At 49.9% G+C, this 20,807-nt stretch overlaps 1 protein-coding gene across 2 annotated transcripts in view; it reads right to left on the reverse strand.

The window, feature by feature from the left end:
• SLC45A4 (solute carrier family 45 member 4) overlaps positions 1 to 20,807 on the reverse strand; it is a 97,009-nt gene that overhangs the window by 45,903 nt on the left and 30,299 nt on the right. For both annotated transcript variants that reach the window (XM_032760560.2, XM_058444042.1), the window contains exon 2: positions 275 to 915. In XM_032760560.2, the coding sequence (XP_032616451.1) occupies positions 275 to 515 (241 nt within the window). In that variant the 5' untranslated portion in view covers positions 516 to 915. The remainder of the gene's footprint in view (positions 1 to 274; positions 916 to 20,807) is intronic.

Below are 20,807 nucleotides of genomic sequence, written 5' to 3' on the forward strand. Positions count from 1 at the left end.
CCAGTACTTATCAGTGCCAATTCTGCCCCAGATACTGAGCTACCACTTTGCCAAAACTGTAATTCGACGTCAACATCCGAAGATCACTCCTCCCCAAACCTGGCTGAAAACAGAAGAAAACCACCACCAGGGCAGGCTGAAGGGAGAGGAGACAAAGACTCCTGTGCCCGGGGCTCTCCAGGACGCGCCATCCTCCGCCTCCAGAGGATCAGAGCCACGCCCGGTCCGCTAGCGCTCCGCTCAGCGTTCACTGTGCACAGACGGGGAGACTTACCAATCTGCAACAGTATTGGTGTGACCAGAGCGGTTTCCATGGCGTAACAGAACTCCCTGCCAAACATCACCGCCCCGTGCATCACCCACAGGCGCACGGGGATTCGGTCTATGGACCCCTCGCTGATGGTCTCGCAGTTCTCGGCCTCTGCGCCTCCGGCTTTCTGCGGGTCCGGCAGGGGCACGGATAACTCTTGAACTTGCATAGATTCCGGGTCGGCATTCTGCGGAGCCATTTTCATTACCACCAAAAATATATATATTTATCTATATATTCTATCTATATAAATAATGCTTTCATAGATCTGTAATGATAAATTAAGACGTCTTCTCTTTCTGCTTCGGTTGTGTTCCTTGGGCAAGTAACACTTACATTCCTCTTTGCACAAGTGGGTATCTCACAACTTCTCACAATGGTATGAGACATGCAGCAACACAGAACGATTTTTGGTTGGATTTTAAACATATGGCTTGCTGGTTTACTGTGAATTAGAGTTAAAAATCCATAATTGCCATTCAGTTAATACCAGTTTCATCATTATTACTGAAGAGGTGCTGAAGCGATTTTTCTTGCTACAGAGAGGTGGGAAGGTGATACAAACAGGTGGTCCGCTGGTAATCCCCATCGAGTGACTGGATGATCTGCAAAAGAGGAAAACAACCCGGCCAGAGAGTCAGGGGACGGCCACCAGATGGCCCTGTGGACCGCCGCCCAACCCCCCAGCAAGCTGTGTGCCCCAAGGGCCTGACCCAAGATCACGCAGCTCTCTGCCACTCACTCTGGGTACGTCTGTGCAAATAACCAAACCTGCATTCTAGAAAAACATTTTCTCATACAAAAGTGAATCCTGGGGAAGGACAAAGGTGGGGCAATCAAGGAAAGCAGAATCAAAGAGCAGAGAAAAACGCTAGAAATATTCACTCTTTGGCCAGTAACAATATCGTCCACCCTGTGTACCACAGCACGTAACTATTCCAGCAGGCTGGAGATGGCTGGCGACGCCCTTTGTGGCTGCAGATATCATGAGAGGGAAGTAAGGAGGTGAAGGGAAAAGTGGGGGAGGTAGGCAAAAGAGACTCAAAAGGGAAAAGTGGGGGAGGTAGGCAAAAGAGAATCAAAAGGGAAAACTTTTGTTTAAAAAAGTTTAATTTGTTAGAGACAAGGTCTCACTCCGTTGCCCAGGCTGGAGTGCGGTCACACGACCACGGCTCTCTGCAGCCTCAAGCTCCTGGGCTCAAGTGACCTCCCACCTCATCCTCCCCCGTAGCTGCGACTACAGGCGTGCACACCACTACACCCAGCTAATTTTTCTAGGGTCCCCACGATATTGCTCTGGCTGGTATCCAACTCCTGGGCTCAATCGATCTCCCCTGCCTCAGCCTCCCAACGCACTAGGATTTACAAGTGTGAGCCACTGTGCCCAGCCAAAAAGGGAAACTGCAGACCCTGCCTGGAGAGGTGGAAATTAAAAATAAAAAGCAGGCCGGGCACGGTGGCTCACGTCTGTAATTCCAGCACATTGAGGGGCTGAAGCAGGTGGATCACCTGAGACCAGGAGTTCGAGACCTGCTTGGGCAACATGGCAAAAGCCCATCTCTACTAAAAATACAAAAATTAGCCAGGCATGGTGGCGGGTGCCTGTAATACCAGCTACTCAGGAGGGTGAGGCAGGAGAATCACTTGAACCAGGGAGGTGGAAGTTGCAGTAAGCCGAGGTCGCACCACCACACTCCAGCCTGGGTGACAGAGTGAGACCCTGTCTCAAAAAACAAAAACAAAAACAAAAACAAACAAACAAACAAAAAAACGAAAAGAAAAGAAAAATAAAAAGTAGGAGGCTGGGTGGAATGAGGATAGCATGATTGTCTGTCCAGGGGGAGTTCGAAGTCTACCCAAAGGCACCTGGACTCCTGTGGTATTGGCCTTTAGGTTATAAAACCTCTTGGGAATAAAATGAAATTATAGACCTTCTCTCCAGAACAAAATGTACACATGTGCCAAACTCTGTCTATAGTACCTAGGGGTTCAGAGACTCCCAACCCACACACAGCTTTCCTAGGGTCTATGGAACCCTACCACCCCAACCCTCGGCTTTCCACCACCCTGCCTCCGGTGACAAACCCAGCTTGGTGGGTTTCTCCACCTGGGCAAACGAATACAATAAAGCAGCAATAAGCTAACTGGAAACGCTGCCTTGGAAATGTTTTAGGAAATGAGGTCAATCTCTCCGCAGGTAAGATAAGATCGCGGATGTGGAACACCCCAAGTTCAGAACTTCTAGAGTTAGGTCTCCAGACACGGGGTTCAGTTCAATTGAAGTGCTAGAAAGCCCCTGAAAACATACCTAAGTGGTGTTCATAGTTTATATTAAGGTAGGTCTATGGGTCAACATCTTACTGAGAATTTTTCCAACAACTGGTTTCAATAAAAATATTTCTCATTACTTTCCACCGAACCAAAGGTGGTCTTAATTAGCTCCTCCTCTCTTTCTCCCCAGAGCAGACCAGAAACCTCGAGGTGCTGTCTTCACTCGGCTCCTCTCTCACGCAGCCCTGATGGAGAAGGCGGGTCCCCGGCGCATGGGCCCCAGGAGGGAGAGGGCTCCGCTGTACGGGAGGTTCCGGAAGGAAGCCGTGCACCTGGCTCTTCCATCCCAGCTCTTCCCTACATCTTCTTTCACGCTGCAGCGGAAACCAGAATGCCTACTAATTCCATAAGAACCAAAGGTTCAAGTGGTGCTACCTATGTATTTGCTTCTTACGTCCCCCAAACGTCACTACGATTCCACACGACAGCCCTTGAGAATTCTTTCAAGTTTGCCAAATGTCCTCTATCATAGAATTTATTTATAGACACAGGTTTCACCATGTTGGCCAGGATGGTCTTGCTCTCTGACCTCTGATTCACCTGTTTCGCCTCCGAATCTGGATTATAGCCAGAACTATTTCTAACATATGCAAAGTAAACAGAATAGTATAAGAAACCACCCAGGTTTAATAAGGACCAACATTCTGCTATTCTTATTCCGCCCCCACCTTTTCGGAATCATTCCTAACAGAAAATGTCACGATTTTCCCTGTTTTCAGTCTGTCAATCTTGTACCAGAATAGGGTCAATGATTTTAACTGCTTTCTTCCACCAGGTAAGAAGAGTCATTTTTGTGAGAAAAGTCACACCCAGACACATCTGCCAAGACTGAAAACATCAGCTGGGTTTTGGGCAGGAACAAAAGCAATTAGTTTTCTAAGAAATCCTAATGACTTAATTATAAACATCAGACCCTTCACTTCTGCTCAATCGGCCCTTTGTCCCATTACAGTGTCCTCGGAGACTTGTGCCTGAAGTGAAGCAGTCTCTGTTCCTAAGAGTCGTTCCAGTAAGAGCTGAGAGTTAGGCAATAAATGTCTGTAATAAATAATATATGAATTATTCTAAGGTAGCGATTCTCAACCGGGGGCAACTCTGCACCCTCCAGGGACACTTGGCAATGACGTGAGACATCTCTGATTGCGACAACAGGGGGAGGAGGGGACAGTACTGGCATCCTATAGGCGGAGGCCAGGGATGCCGCTCAACTCACCACAGTGCACAGAACAGCCTCCAGCAGAGAAGGCCCTGGCCCAGAACGGCAACAGCACCAAAGGGAGACACTCTGTTCTAGGGTTATTACTAAACAGGAAAAAGGCTTTCTTTAAAAATGCTTCAACCCTTGATTATTCCATTCCGAGTCCATCGACAAGACCAGACACTGAAGCTTTCTCTGTAAAGCTGGATGATGCACATTTCAGGGATTTCAAGCCACAGACGGTCTCTGTTGCACATTCTCCTTTTTCGTTTCTTCTTCCTTTTTTTTTTTTTTTTTTTTAACAATCCTTTAAAAACACAACACCCATTCTTAGCTTGCTGGTCATTCTTGTAAATCCCAGCTCTGCGCTGGATCTGCCCCCCAGGTCACAGTTTGCTGCCCTCCGGCCTGGCCTAGGGTCAGGAAGTTGCCGGAGTCTCTCTGTTTAACAGGAAAGAAGGCGACGGTGGAGCCCTGCTTGGCTCCCGCACCCCCCAGCCTCACTCTGCTCTGTGCCACCTAAACTGTCCAGTCCTGACTTAAAGCAGAACTGGAAAACACAGCGGGCATGCTCCCACGTGCCGAGACGACCCGAGGCCAGGAGTGTAGGCCGCAACGCTACAGGCCATTCCTTTCTCAAGCAGCTCAGCTGTGCCCCAGCCAGAGGTATTTCTCAGCACCTTGTTTGCAAAGAGCAGGTTGCGTAAGAATCACTGATAAGCCACAGAGGAAAGCCCCAGGCAAGCATCGGCCTCTCTCATGGAGCATGGACTCCAACCTTGGGGCCACAGGGATGGCCACCAAAAGGTCTTAGGGATCAGCTAAAGATTCATTCGGCCTGTGCAACACAGTCAGACCCTTTTTTCAAAGATTAGCATGGTGGTGCATACCTGTGATTCCAGCTACTCCAGAGGCTGAGGCAGGAGGATCGCTTGAGCCCAGGAGTTGAAGACCAGCCTGGGCAACACAGCAAGACCCCATCTCTGTAATTATTATTATTATTATTATTTTTCATTAGCCAGATGTGATGGTATGTGCCTATAGTCCCATCTACTCAGGAGATTGAGACAGGAGGGTTGTTTGAGCCCAGGAGTATTGCACTCCAGTCTGCAAGACACAGTGAGCCCTTGTCTTTTTTTTTTTTTTTTTTTAAATAGATTCTAAAACAAGATGTCTTTTCACCTGGGAATAGCTGAAGGTTTCACAAAACTAAGCCCTCAGGGAGCAAAGGCCCTGTGTCGTTAGTAACAGAGTCACAAGTCCACAGAAGGACAGAGTGGTGCAGGAGTGCTCCCTTGACATGGAAAGTCAGCTGCCTCACTGGAGTTCCTCTGATATGTTGGGGCTTTCCTAGCAAACTTCTAACAACTGATGTAAAGTTGACCTTCCAAAGAGAAGATGAAAAGGAGGGAGACCAGCATCTGGGCGGGAAAGGCATCTAGCCCACACCCCCAGAGTATCCGCATGGCCACGGTCAGGGCAAGCCGCCAGACACCACTGCTTAGTAGGCTGAGGGGCCAGCAAGACGGCTTCACGCTTTGGGACACTGCTGACCCAGCCCGCCAGTGACAGTGCTGCACGTTCAGCCGTGCACACAGGCCCCACATCAGGCCCCCCAGCTCCAGAACCATGCCTGGGCAGTGCTGCCCATCGGTCGAGGGATCACCCTTCGGAGCAGGCTGCCTCTCCGCCAGCCTGCACCCTTCCGTCTCTCCCGAGCCTGGCTCTGCCCACGCCGCCGGCCATGCATCTCCACCTCTTGCCCTGCCCACCTTCAGCTCAAACACCCCGTTTTTAGAGACTCTTCTCAGGACTCACTGGACCCCTTTAGAATGGGTGATCCCCATCTCGCACAAAGGATTATGACAGCTACTGGTGGGTGGCAAAACCCTGCCAGGCAGTAAGAGAAGCCTCCTCAAGAGACCCTCATCCCCCGCTTTCATCTGTCCCCAGATCTCCCAGCATCGGTCTCCAATGGGCAACGTCCATGCTTCTTGAACCTGGGCTTTCCCTTCCGTGTGCACCGTTTCCAGCCACACAGCAAGAGCCTGACAAGGTTTGTTAAATGAACAAATGAAGCGAATGAATGAATAAGGCTGATCAGCTGATGGTTACTATGGGGTGTCTGCATTGGAAAACCACTCCCCACCCCACCAGATATGCTGAAGTCACGCCCAGGTGCTCCGGGTGACCAGCCACCGGCTTATGCGTCCCTGAAGTCCTCATGAAACAGCATGAGCATGGCACAGGTGTCATCTGTTACGCAAGTAGTCTACGCATGCACACCGCTGGCTTCCCTTCCTCAAGCAGGGCAGAGGCAGGGGCACGGCACACGGATTTTACACCGGTGACCTCACTGGCATCTATATTGATGAAAACAACAAATCTCTTTAGACATCTTGAGTTTGTTTAAAGTAGCAGTAAGTACAAAAATCTACCAAATGTATCATACCTTCATGAACTTATCCACGGAATGTTATCAACCTAGGGTGTTAACACCAATGCGAGCTTCCGAACTTCTAAGAGCAGGCAAAGTTGAGGCAACTGTCCAAACAGTAATCTTAACAAGGCTGAATTAACTACTACATCACCGCATGTTAATCAACCTTAATTTCCTCAAAGATACGCACCCACTGGACTAACCTAGTTTTAAAGGTGAGTATCTTGAAAACAACACCCAACAGCTCACAGCAGGATGCCACCTGGTATATATAGCTGCCGCTTCCAAACATTTTATTTCTGCAAAGCCCTGGGGACTCTGTAAGCACTTTAGGGGAAGTCAGAAAATAATTTAAAAATAAAGTTTAAGTGTTTACTTAGAAAATCAAGGGTCATGGCCGGGCGCAGTGGCTCACGCCTGTAATCCCAGCACTTTGGGAGGCCGAGGCGGGTAGATCACAAGGTCAGGAGATCAAGACGATCCTGGTCAACAGGGTGAAACCCTGTCTCTACTTAAAAAAAAAAAAAAAAAAATACAAAAATTATCTGGGCATGGTGGTGTGTGCCTGTCTTCTCAGCTACTGGGGAGGGTGAAGCAGGAGAATCGCTTGAATCCAGGAGGAAGAGGTTGCAGTGAGCCGAAACTGTGCCACTGTACTCCAGCACGGGCGACAGAGCGAGCCTCCGTCTCAAAAAAAAAAACAATAATAATAATAATAATAATAATAATAAAAACAAAAAAAAAAGAGAAAGAAAGAAAGAAAGAAAGAAAGAAAGAAAGAAAGAAAGAAAGAAAATTAATTAAGGGTCATATCACCTTGTCAAGGAGTGGCTATGAATACCGAAAGATCTAGAGGGTGGAACTGCAGGGGACAGCACACAGGGAAGGCCATGGTGACCCGGCCCCAGCACTGGCCACTCTGAAAGGAGAGCTGGTGGCCTCCGGGTTGGTGCCGGAAGAACCAGTGTGAGTATTTCTTCAGTTAAAGGGCCAAAGCTGAAGGACAGATTCCTGGGTCCGCAGCCCATGGGAAGGGTACCAGCAAATTCTGATACGTTTAAGAACACAAGAGCGTGTCCTGGTCAGGAAATCCATGTAACAGGCTACTGAATGTTCAAGCCAGATGACAGCTCCCAGTGGAAAACTATGTGGGTCCGTGTCAGGCCTCGGATCCATATGCTCCAGTGTGGTGTGAGTCAGGAGCCACTTTGCGTCTCCCAGTGGCCCTCTGGGTGTCGCAGTATGATTGATCTGGGAGGTCACCGCCAGCCCTGAGACTACTCTTTTATCACACACCAAATGTCAGCGTGCACTTGCCTCCGTTTCTCAAGACTGCAATCTGTCCCACCCGTGTGCCTGTCTACCTAGCTGCGGGAGGCAGAGAGGCTGTCGGGACATCTCAACCTCTGCTGGGGGAGGGGAGGATCCTGATGTGGCTGCTTCTTCCCCATCAGTGCTGTCCTAATAATTCTCTCATGTTTACTGCCAAGAACTTTATGAGCACATGAACTTTGATTCGCTCTGGGAAGAAAGCCTTTGCTGGTATTTTTATTGAGATTCCATTAATGTTATAAGGTAGCCTGGGGGGAGCCAATGCCCTCGGGCTGCTGAGTGGTTCTCCCCAAGAACAGCGGCACTCCTGCACCTGCCCAAGTCCACCCTGGCGCCTTCAGGGAGAACCTAAAAGCAGCCCTTCCATGGTCTTCCACGTTGTTTTCTCCTAATTAACCTTTGTCATGGTCACTGCAAATAGGATTTCCTCTGTCCTTATGTTTTCTAACTGGCTAGACCATGACAGCTGGTAAGTGTTGTTTATGAAGTCACCCATAATTTACATGCAGTGAGAATGTACTACCCAGACAGTTTCAACAAATTCCTATCAAGACGGAACCCGTCTATCATGCTGGAAAGGCCCCTGTGTCCCTTCCCATCTAATTAAGGCTATTTATTCTTATATTTTCAGTTTATAATCCAATTATTTTGTTGTCTGAGCGAGAATGGACAAAAAAAAGAATATAACCAAATTAACAAGTCTACCAAACCATTACCAAAATATGCATAGCTGCCAACTTAAACATGGATTGTATTTCCAAAGTTCATGGACACATGTTTAGATGTGATGGTCCATTTCCCGAGAGACAGCAGTGGACACCTCGAGGCCCTCTGGTCCTCCTCACCCACAGCCCTCGCTGGGACTGGAACAAGGGGCCATGTGGTGCATATTTCCTGAACACGAAGACTTCGAGGCAGTTTGAAATCCTTCCCTTCACGGCCTCCCCCAGTCACTTCATCTCTAGGGCCTCACAAGAAATAAAAGGAAAGCAGCTCTGAGAAGAGAAGGGAGGAGTGCAGGGAGGGGCCGGGCGCCAGCACGGGGCGTGTTCTCACACCGAGCAGGGGCAATCAAATACCACAAAACCAGTCCAACGCCCAGCAAACTACAGCCGTGAGGTCACTTTCTTAGAGCAAGCAAATTGTTTTCTATAAGGAAACTATTTTATATAAGCACAAGAGCATTATCTGAGAACAGGAAAATGATTCTTCTCTAGTACACAGCTGAAAACGCCCTACTGAGGCATGACGTCACGCTGAACCCATTTAAGGGAGGTCACGCCCCTCCTTCCCCCAGCACAGGCAATCCTGTACCCTGAGAGCTGCCACCGCCTCAGCTGCTTAAAACGCGGAGAAGCTCAAAAGTTAAGTTGTGACCTGTTCTAGTATCTTATATTCAAAAGAACAGTGAAACTTTTCGGGCCGATTTTCCCTAGCACGGAAAAGCAAGCTTCCCTTTGGAACCTGTTCCAGCGACCGTCGGGGCTTTCGGTGACAACAATTTTGTTATGATTCGCAGATGCACTCAGACAAGCGAAACTACAATTGTTCCAATCAACAACTTCCTCTATTGTCCTGTTTCTAATTTAAGGGTAACTGATGCCAAAACACATGACTTCCTACAATTTGCTGAGTGGAAAAGCTGGCTGTAAACTTAAATTTCACCAAAAAGGTAACTGGAGAGTTGCTGCTGACACACACCTCAAGCTTGGGTGAACCTTTCAGATCTACAGCACAGTCCCAGCGTTCAACAGTGACAGGAGAATTCCGTGAGCCACGCTTCCTGGCAAGTGGTCTAGCGAGTCCAGACAACACGCGTCCGCACGGTGACCACAAACGTGTGCTGCTCCTTTCACAGACTCTACACACGAAGCGCATGTACACGCATGCATGGGCCTGACGCCGTGGGCTGCGGGCACCGCTTGTGGGCGGCACATGCTGATGAGGGCCGGCTCATGGGAACGGCTGTGTGTTTTCTGCACCCACCACCCAGAAACAGGCATGACTAGGGGCACCCACAGTCAGACAAACCCACTGCTACCATCAGCCTCAGACGGCCCCGTTCAATCTTTACCAATGCAATTCCCCCGGTCACAGCCGGCACGTGTCTTCCTGCCTCTCCAGATGGCCACGGAGAGGAACGCTAACAGCAGCATTGGCAATTCTGTGTCTGAGGCTATTTCCTGAAAAGCATGTGAGAAATCCCACTGACCCAACATGAAACCAGTGTGTGTCAAGAGAAGAAGACGACAAGCCACAAACGGGGTGAAAGTATCTGCAAAAGACATATCTGATAAAAGACTGGCATCCAAAATATACAAAGAGTCCTTAAAACTCAACGAAAAGAAAATGAGCGCCTCTACAAGTTCCTCCCCACGGGTATTCAGCGCATGCCTGGCTGGGCAGGAAGTGTGGGGCATTCAGAGTGGCACAGGCTGCAAGCAATGTGTGCTGGAAGGGCGGAAATTTCCAAAACAGACCTAACAAGAGGGCCCAGATGTTGACGTGCCTGATTCCCACAAATGTCCACCATCACTCTACCGTTAAGATACTGGAAATGAGGAAATGAAGTATTAATTTTCTAACAATCCATGGTACCCTGGCCCGGCAAGCTGTCTTCAGCTATACTGGACTCGGAGTAGGCACGTAGTCAAGCAGCACGACACAGCAAGGGAGCCCCAGGACAGCAGTGGGTGGGCCCCTGAACTGCGGGGGCTGGCAGGACGGGGCAGGTGACCTGCCTGTGAACGGCCAGATCTGCGTGCGCATAAAGCAAGTGCTGCATTCACCACAAGCCAGGAGACTTTCGTGACACTTCCACCGCCTTCCTTGGACTCTGGCCTTCCCTTGGCCTCAGCAGCTTCACTGCTGTCCTTCAGGAATGATGCCAGGGCAGCAGCTCTGGGAAGCCTGCAGACCACCTGCTGCCGTGTCCTGTGGGGCCTGCATGGCTATACAGTGCGACAGTCCAGGCTCCTGCACTTGAGTGGAGACACGGAGGGAGGGAGGCAGGCTCACCAGCGAGCGTGCGGCTGTGCACATGCGTGCCTACAGAGTTCATAGAAGCCCTGTGCGGGCAAGAATGTTGTGACTACTTGATGATGCCGGACAGTGCCGGGGAATTGCATTTTTGAGGCAAGGCAGTAGCTTTACACTGTGTGAGATGGATTCTCATTATAGAAAGTATGATGCACATGATGTGTTGGATTTTGAGGCTGAAAGAGTAGCGTATGCTCAATTTCAAAGCGAAGAGCTGGAAGAACAAGAGCCAATAAATGATCTTTTGCTATGTGGGGGAAAAGATGGCAAAAAGTCTGAAGACACCTCACCAAAGATGATACACAGCAAATGAGCATATGGAAAGACGCTCCACACTCGAGGTCCTCAAGGGGTTACAGCTGTGGTGCCACTGCACACCTATGAGAATGGCCAAAGCTTAGGGCACGGACAACACCAAAAGCAGGCGAAGATGTGGGGCAGCAGGAATGCTCATTCACAGCTGGCAGAAACGCAAAATGCAGCAACCACTTCGAAAGACGGTTTGCCCATTTTTCACAAAACGAAACATACTTTCAACCATGCCAGCCAGCAACCAAGTTCCTTGGTATTTACCAGAGCCGAGAACTTATGTCCACACAAAAACCTGTGCTCAGATGTGAGAGCCGCTTTATTCGTCATCGCCAAAACTTGGAAGCAACCAAGACGTCCTTGTGTAGGTGACTGAATAAACCGTGGGACATCCAGATGATGGAATGTCACTCACCGCTAAACGGAAATGAGCTCTGACGCCATGCATGAAAAGATACCTTAAATGAGTATTTCTAAGTGAAAGAAGCTACTCTGAAATGGCTACCAACTGCGTGATTCCAACTAGATGACTTTCTGGAAGAGGCAAAATTAAGGACACAGTAAAAGGAGCGGCGGTGACCAGGGCCTGGGGAGGAAGAGAGGCTGAGGAGGGTGTCAGGGCAGTGGAACTACTCTGTATGGCACTCTAATGGCAGACACATGTCACTATGCATTTGCCAATCTACTGGAGCTACAGCGCCCAGAGTGGAGACCCTGACATGACCTCTGCACTGGGGTGACAGAGATGTGCCACTGCAGGCTCATCCACTGTAATCAATGTCCCACTCTGGCCAGCGACATGGACACTGAGGGAGGCTGGGAGTGGGGGCAGGGGCACATGGGAAACCTGTTATCTTCCTCTCAATTTTGTTGTGAACCTAAAACTGCTCTAGAAAGTAAAGTCTGTTGATTTTCAATGTTGTGTCCTTGTATTTACATAAATAAATAAGGCAATCGAAAACTCCTGATAATCCCTGGTTGTCCAGTGTTAGGAAGAAACCAAAGCTCTTCATGAGAAAGGAATTAAGGGGCATCGATGCTGACCGCCGCGTACTTGGGGAAGCTTTCTGTGCCACCTGCTTACACCTGAAAGTGTCCAATCGTGGAGGCGCCCATCTCCAGGTGTGCTATGCGTCACCTGGAGACACCCAGCTTGGCTGTCTCTGATCATACAATGAGCCTCTAGTCCCAGACACGTGGGCTAAAGAAATACAAAGTTCACACCAGTTTCAAAGAGGCATGTGACATCCTGGCATCCTCCAAACACTCAGCGCCTCACGTGGACCAGTGTGAAGGGGCTTCCCTAAACTGCAGGTTCTGGGGCTCCACCCCAGACCCACTGGATCAGAGACCAAGAGTCTGCACTGCAGCCACTCCCGAGTCATACGCTGCATAGGGGGCGCCACGAGCTCTGCTTCACCGGACAGCTCCAGGCTGCACTGTCACCCTGGCGGGGCAGCTACTACGTCCCCGCTTTTACCCTCAGAGTGTCCCAGTTAGAACAACACCCCAGCACTTTAGAGATGAATGATCTAAAGCTTAATTGTGCCTTAAGTCTTCTGATAACCCTCTTTGTGCGTTTTGTGCCACAAGTCAGGGCACTTCAGAAACTGAAAAGGACGCACAGCAGACCACACATCCATCCTTCTTCTCTGCTCTCCTTTCGATTAGAGCTTGCTGTGAACCTGCAGCGGCAGCGGCAGAGGGGAGTGGGCAGAGGCCAGGTGTGTGTGTGTGTGTGTGTCGATGTCTGCCTGTGTCGTGTGTGTGTGTCAATGTCTGCCTACGTGTCTGTGTGTGTGGGTGTGTCTGTGTGTCAATGTCTGTGTCTGTGTGGGGGATGTGTGGGGGTGTCTGTGTCTGCCTCTGTGTGTCTGTGTGTGTTAGGTCTGTGTGGCTATGTGTATGTGTGTCTGTGTCCATGTGTGTCTGTCTCTGCATCTCTGGATCTATATGTGTCTGTACATCTGTGCGTGTGTACGTGTATGTGTGTGTTTGTGAAATACCCTAAGTATGAAAAGAAACTGAATCGAGGAAAATCTGGAAGGGCCCCCGGGAGTGAGTGGACACCGTATGGCTACAGCATGTCTATGGCTGGCATCCCCACAGCAGAGGCAGCCTAGTGTGCATGTCCCCAGCATGTCTTTCCCCGCACTTCTCTGCTGACCATACGGGGCGGCCTGGCCCAAGCCCCGGACAGTGCCCTGAAGTCTCCTCCTGCCTCCTCCAGACCCCTGCCCTGCCCTTCTCACGCCTGCTTGCAGACCTTGCCTCCTGCCCCACAGATCTGGAGGGCACAGTGCACTTGGACTACCTCTGGGTCCAGCACACACACAGCGCAGGCACCCAGATGGTCTTTAAAAGAAATAAATCCCCAAGTGCAGAGGGGCCAGGCCGACCCATACTTACTCCATCAATAAAGAAAACCAGGGGGCGGTGGCTCACCACTATAATCCTAGCACTTTGGGAGGCTGAGGAAGGAGGATTGCTTGGGGCCAGGAGTTCAAGACCACCCTGGGTGACACAGCGAGACCCTATCTCTACATAAATAATTAAAAAAAAAAAAAAAAAAAAGGCTGGGCGCGGTAGCTAACGCCTGTAATCCCAACACTTTGGGAGGCTGAGGCGGGAGAATCGCCTGAGCTCAGGAGTTCCGGACCAGCCTGGGCAACATGGCAAAACCCCATCTTTACAAAAAAAAAAAATAGCCAGGTGTGGTGGCACACACCTGTAGTCCCAGCTACTCAGGAGACTGAGGTGGGAGAACCGCTTGAGGCCAGGAGGTGGAGGCTGCAGTGAGCCAAGATCACACCGCTGCACTCCAGTCAGGGTGACAGAGTCTCCATTCCCGTGTCCAATGCCAGTGTGACCCTCGCAGACTTGCCCAGACCTCCAGGAGGCCTGGTGCAAGCTCATTTCCCTTTGCTGGGCCTGCTTTCTCAGCAGTAAACTCTACATACCAAAGGGCCCTTCCCCCAGCCCACGGGGCTCCCTGGACTCCATGACAACAGGTGGACTTCCTCTGGGTCCCCACGGCCCCACCACCAGCTCGACCAGATCATACCTCCCTGTCTAGTAAGTCATGTGCTTGTGTCTCCCCAGCCACTGCAAGATCCCTGACCTGAGGGGCAGGCAGAGGGCATGGCCTGGCGAGACAGGGACTCAGAAGGACTTTAAAGGACCCACAATGGCACTGTTCCCACAAAGGCTCTGACTGACACCGACAATGCTGTTCTCACAGTTACTGATGAGCCAGAACGCTTGCCCGCCTCCGGAGCCCAGCACACGGGGCTAACCCCACACATTATGGCCAGGAAATCCACTGGGAACTGAGCTTACTGGAAGAGCGCCCAGAGACTTCCTGGAGAAGACCTTCCTGACGGTGAAGTCGCAGGCCAACTGTAGGATGCTGGTGGCAAGGCCCCTGCACCACAGGCTAGAGCATCACCTCACAGCTCCTGGGCTCTCCTGGCTGGCACCACACTCAATTCTGGAAGCCATTTTTCCATCTGCAAAGGCAAACCTCAGACTTGCCAACAGCTGTGGGATCCTACCAGGAACTCCCAGGGCCTGTGGGGCAGGGCACATGGCTAGCGACTGGCTCAGATGCCCAAGAACCATGTCATTCAGAAAGGCCACCCACAGCTGGACAACGGGGTGCCAGCCCCTATCTCGAGAGGCTGTGTGGGTGGATCAAATGGGAGCAGGCAGCAGGCAGCAGGGTAGTCCCCCTCCTGATCCCCCTCCTGACCCCATTTCAGAAGGGGCCAGGGAAGCTCAGCTCTTCTCCACCAGACACCGTTCTATCTCCCAAACAACTGGCAGGGGACAGCCACTCTCACTGATATGGTCGTGTGTCGGGGGAAGTCCGCAGTCCACCAACACTCTTCCTGACACCACTCCAGCACCAACACAGCACAGGACAGGCACTGAGTGTATATACACAAGTGTGCACACACACACGTGTGCACACAACACACACCTGTGTACACACACACGCACTCACACACGTGCATGCAACACACCTGCGTTCACATACATGTGCTCACACACGTGTGACACACACCTGCACACACACGCATGCACTCACACACACTCACACACACATGCATTCACACCAGGTGTGCAACACACACCTGCGTACACACACATGCACTCACACGTGTGCATGCAACACACACCTGTGTACACACACATGCATTCACACACGTGTGCATGCAACACACACCTGCGTACACACATGCATTCACACACGTGTGCACACAACACACAGGCAGGCTGAGCTGAAAGTGTCTCTTTCAAAAATTTTCATTTTCATTGATCTTCCTGATCTTCAAAACTATATAAAGACAGGAAATGCAGTCTCCTTGGTTGCCATATTCTAATCAGAGAAATTCAGTTTAGAAGCATGATTATGAAGCCTGCTGACGCAGGTCAGGACAGTCCCCAAAATACGCTAAAGCCAAAATCTGAACAGGAAGTGGTGTGTGATGTGTTCACCAGCTCATGTGCTATGGCTGATCTCGCAGACCGGGCTCTGCCTCCCAGGGCACCCAGAACCTCCCCTCCCACCTTCTCCTCCACTTCCGTGCCAGTGCATCTTCTGCCCAGGCTACCACAGGAGGGTCGTGACTGGTTTCACGGCTTCCATCCTTACCCACAGTACCCGCTCTCAGTACTGTGAACAGGGTGGTACCTTACACCACCAAGTCAGACCAGCCATTCCTCACCTCATGGAGTCCCGCCTGGCTCCCCAAACCCTTCCAGAGAGCCTGCCAGCCCAGCCCAACCAGAGGGCCCTTGCCACATGGCACCTGCAAGCCTTAGGCCCTCACCCCCCCCACTCCTGCTATACCCTCTGCCTGCTGCCCCTCAGTGGTGCTGTCCTAGGCACACCGATCAAACAGCCTCCCCGCCAGCGCTGCCTGGAGCCGAGTTCCAACAGGACCCCAAGCTCTCCCCCTTCCCTCCCCAACACCAGACAGAAAGTAAACGCAACAGTGTATTGAAACAGGCAAAGGCTAGTGACAATTTACATGATAGTAAATACTCAATACTGCATCGAATCAAAGCATTTATTACTCCACTTTCTAAAATTTAAGGGTTAAGGTGTTAGGATTTGAAATAAGACACCTTTTTAAGCAGAATCCCTCTTCATCTTCTACTAAAACAAACTGTTCCCTAAATATCAACAGGAAGAAGATGCAGTGTCCCACATGTGGCAAACACGCGAGAAAAGCTCATTTAAGAGGAAATCACATGAAAACAAGGACACGCTGCCCCCAAAGGAAAATACTCTCTGCACCACTGAGCTTCTGTTAGAACATACAATGTTTTGCTCATCTCCCTTCTTACCTGTATATACTCTCCTTGATTTGCATGATCAGCTGAGTAGGTTTTTGCATTTTTAATTAAGAGGCAATGAGGGGTGTGCCCTTCTTTCCAAACGCCCAAGCACTGACCTGGTGTGTGTGTGCCAGGGTCTGAAGGACGCTTTGGCTGCCATGGAAACGGCGGCATGCTTCTAGCCTGTGCATCCCCTCAAATCTCAGCTGGGAATTCAGGAAAATCAAGCGCCAGTTATCAACCTGAAATGCCCATAAGTCCTAGGATAAACTAGGTCTCCTCTGAGTCTCGGTTACTTTAGGAGCAAACCCAGGTACAAATAAACTCAGCCTGTCACCCGCAGCGTGGGAGAGGCAGGTCGCGTGTTCCTGACAGCATGCAAAGCAGCTAAATGGTATCCAAACATGAAGCAGAAACCCTCACATCACACACATATAATCAAGAACTGACCTCACAGACAGGGCACAATTGAGGAATACCACTAATGACTGCCAAGATGGAATTAGACCTTTTGATGGTACTTCCATGTAAACTCAAGTCAAATCAAAGTGGTTTCCAGGTCCTGAACTTAACCTCAAGCAGAAAAGAACATAGTGAACGTCGTGACACAAAAGTGAAAAATGGAAATGGCTAACTGTCCAATGGCACGGAGCTCTTTCAGTTATGCTGCGCACTCAGGACGCATGATGTCCGTGTGTTTGAACGGAAGTATGACGGATATTTCAGCAATGTTAATGTCAAAGCTCGTCTGTAAAAAATGTAAAGTTTGGGCCGGGCGCAGTGGCTCACACCTGTAATCCCAGCACTTTGGGAGGCTGAGGTGGGCGGATCATGAGGTAGGGAGATTGAGACTATCCTGGCTAACACAGTGAAACCCCGTCTCTACTAAAAATACAAAAAATTAGCCGGGCGTGGTGGCAGGCGCCTATAGTCCCAGCTACTCTGGAGGCTGAGGCAGGAGAATAGCATGAACCTGAGAGGCGGAGTTTACAGTGAGCCGAGATCACGCCACTGCACTCCAGCCCGGGCAACAGAGCGAGACTCAGTCTCAAACAAACAAACAAAATGTAAAGTTTGGGCCAGGTGTGGTAGCTCACACCTGTAATCCCAGCACTTTGGGAGGCCGAGGTGAGTGGATCACCCGAGATCAGGAGTTCAAGACCAGCCTGGCCAACATGGTAAAACCCAATCTCTGTTAAAAATACAAAAATAAGCTGGGCGTGGTGACAGACACCTGTAATCCCAGGTACTCGGGAGGCTGAGGCAGGAGAATCGCTTGAACCCGGGAGGCGGAGGTTGCAGTGAGCCGAGATCGTGCCATTGCACTCCAACCTGGGTGACAAGAGAGAAACTCAGTCTCAAAAAAAAAAAAAAAAAAAGTGAAGTGTGGGTGAATGACCAAAACTTACATATGGCCTTGGCCTGGGGCTAGATTTATTCCTACTTTCTAAGACGAAGAAAACAACAAAACCACCATGGGACCCTCTCCCCTTCACTCTCCTCAATACCAGGGGGCTCCGCCTGAAACTAAGGCTGAAAGTCAGCCATCTCGAGGGACAGAATGGGTCACCTCTACTACTTACTGGATGGCATGGCATGGCTGAGCCACTAAAAACATGGGTTAAAGGTGACACTTTTCACAGGGTTAGTATCTCATGATGCTCTGTGGCCCTTTGCAAAACCCTTCTACTTTCTCGTGGACCCCTTGTGTAAACTCACAACAGGGGTTCACCACAAGGAAAAGGGGGCCCCAGGGGCATTCCGGTTCAGAGGGCCACTGCGGATGGGAGACAGAGGAGAGGGGAGAATGGCCACTTCCTCTCCGTGCTCTCCTGTCTCCATGCAGGGAAGTGGCTGGACAAGTCTACAGGGGGTGGTGCCGGCGGGAGCCAGCCCTGAATTCCCCCAACCACATCAGTTCGACTAAAAACCCACGAAACATCTCCCCTCCTCTACGAGAAAGGAGTCTTCCCATAACCTCATGGTCCCCCATTTTCTGTGACGAGGAAAGTCATTCTATATATAGTTCAGTGAGCAGCCCCTCGTTTATCTGGAAAAGTCAGCTGTTCAGAACCAAGCGTTTTCTTGGGATTATGGACAGCAGCTGCGTTCAAGATGAACAATATCACCTAGGGAATTAATTGGGACAGTCCCGTAGTCAACAAAAATGACTTCTTAAAAACTAGAGTCCTGGTTAATACATATCAAAAACCTTAAAATGCGCACAACTTTTGATCCCAAAATTTTACCGTTTAGAACTTATCATAAGAAAACAAAGCCACAGGAAGCCAGGCTTGGTGGCATGCTCCCGTGGTCCCAGCTATTCGGTAGGCTAAAGCAGGAGGATCGCCTGAGCCCTGGAATTCAGGGCTGCACTGAACCACGACTCCACCTGTGAATAGGTTGCGTGCTCCAGCCTGGGCAATATAGTGAGACCCCTGTCTCAAAAAAAACAAAATAAAACACCACAGAGCAATGCTTATTACACCACTAAGAAACCTTAAATGTCCAAAAAAAGATTGGTAAAATAAAGCATGGCATATCCACATACAAAATCATGATGAATGACAATTTGTTGACATGCAAATATACTTACCCACTACTAAGTTTACGCAGGTTAAAACTACATTATGATCACACTGTGTTCTTTAGAAAGGTACGGATGTAGATAAAAAGGTGTTATTTATGCATGTTTCAGAGTCTTTCTGCTTCTGTAGGACCTAAACTTTACTTTTCTTTTTTTTTTTTTTTTTTTTGAGACGGGGTCTTACTCTGTCACCCAGGCTGGAGTGCAGTGGCTCAATCACGGCTCACTGTAGCCTCCACCTTCTGGGCTCAGGCAATCCTCCCACCTCAGTCTCCCAAGAAGCTAGGACTACAGGTATGTGCCACCATACCTAGCTGATTTTTTGAGATGGGATCTCACTATGCTGCCCAGGCTGGTCTTGAACTCCTGGGCTTAAGTGATCCTCCCTCCTCAGCCTCCCAAATTGCTGGGATTACAAGTGTGAGCCACCTTGCCTGGCCAAATTTACTTTTAATTAAAACAAACAATAAATTAACTTCAAAAACAGATTTTCTGGTTCCCTGTCCAACATCACACAAGTCTGGATATGTGACATGACATTCAGGAGTGTTTTAAGATGACTTACTGAATCTCAAACGGCCTGGAGCTTCCAACAGAGGTTTGCAATGCGAGCAGCTCCTGGAGCTCAGTAGGGAGAGCGAGTCTGAAAAGCTGACTGCGCCGAGGTGCTGGCGGGCCCAGCTATTTGGTACAGAAACACTTCAGAAGCCTTCCCCAATCTGGCATCAGCATGAAAGTGGCAGGTCCATAACCCCACCCAGGAAAACAGCAGGTTCCTCCCAGATGTTCTCGGAACCTAGGTGCTATTCATCCCTCCAGGATCCTTGGCGGGGACCTCACTCGGACTCTGCCCCAGTGTCGCCCATGCCTCTGCACAGCACTGCAGTCACAGGTATCCATGAGTCAGCCCTGACTACAAGGCACTGAGCCCACCAGGGAGAAAGGAGTCGACCGCCCTTTTCCCTTCTTTCCAGGCTGAAAGAGACCACAGGACGTGGCCTGCTACAGGCCCACGCGGGCTCAGAAGCTCTACTTCTTGTCTGGGTAGTTTACAGCACCCTCCCTGCCTGAGGCTCAGACAGCGCTGGACTCCCAAGGCCAAACACCTCACGTGGGCTCCTCCGCTGAAGACATCACGGGCACCTTTCCAACTCATTAATTCCTAGGTGCTGACGTCCCTCTGGCCTAAGCACTGCCCTCCAAGATCGGATGGCTGCCTGCAAGCCAGCACAGGACGTCGCCTCCAGCAAGTTCTCAGCAGCAAGGGAAGGCAGGCAGAGCCCTTGGACACCTGCGAGCCAGGCTCTGAAGGATGCCCAGCAAAGGGGTGAGGAGCCCGCGCCGCCCTCTACAGATGGGTGCGCCACGATGGCAATGGGCAATGCAAAGCCACACACGCCGGCCACATGTGGACAGACATCGTTTTGTCCGCATCCTATGACACTGGCGAACTTCATCAGAATCCTCCTCATCTGGGAACACGAGGCAGGCCCGGGTCCGGCGAGGACTGGAATAAAAGGACCATCGTGGGCTACCAACAAGACCAGTTTCAGAAACGTCAACTGATCCCTGCCCGAATATTAAAACCTTGCTAAGCGCTGGACAAAGGTTCATGAAGCTGACACACAACAGTGTTTAAACCTAGAAAAATAATTAAGCCAAGCTACTCTGGTCACAATGAAGTCTTCAAATTCATCAATAAACTGTACTTACTTTATGCGAACTCCAAATGACAGTGAGACCTGAAAGCTTATCACAGACACCACATGTGCTAAAATCAACATGATTCATGTATTTTAGATGTTTTAGATTTTACTGTTAGCTCACTAAAAAGTCAATCCTTTTACTTTAAAAAAAAATTCTTTAAATTGTGTTGTCTTTAAAATTTTTTTTTTTTTTTTTTTTTTTTTTTTTT

Source organism: Hylobates moloch, unplaced genomic scaffold, assembly GCF_009828535.3.
Source record: "Hylobates moloch isolate HMO894 unplaced genomic scaffold, HMol_V3 SCAFFOLD_9, whole genome shotgun sequence".
In the NCBI taxonomy this organism is placed as follows: domain Eukaryota; kingdom Metazoa; phylum Chordata; class Mammalia; order Primates; family Hylobatidae; genus Hylobates; species Hylobates moloch.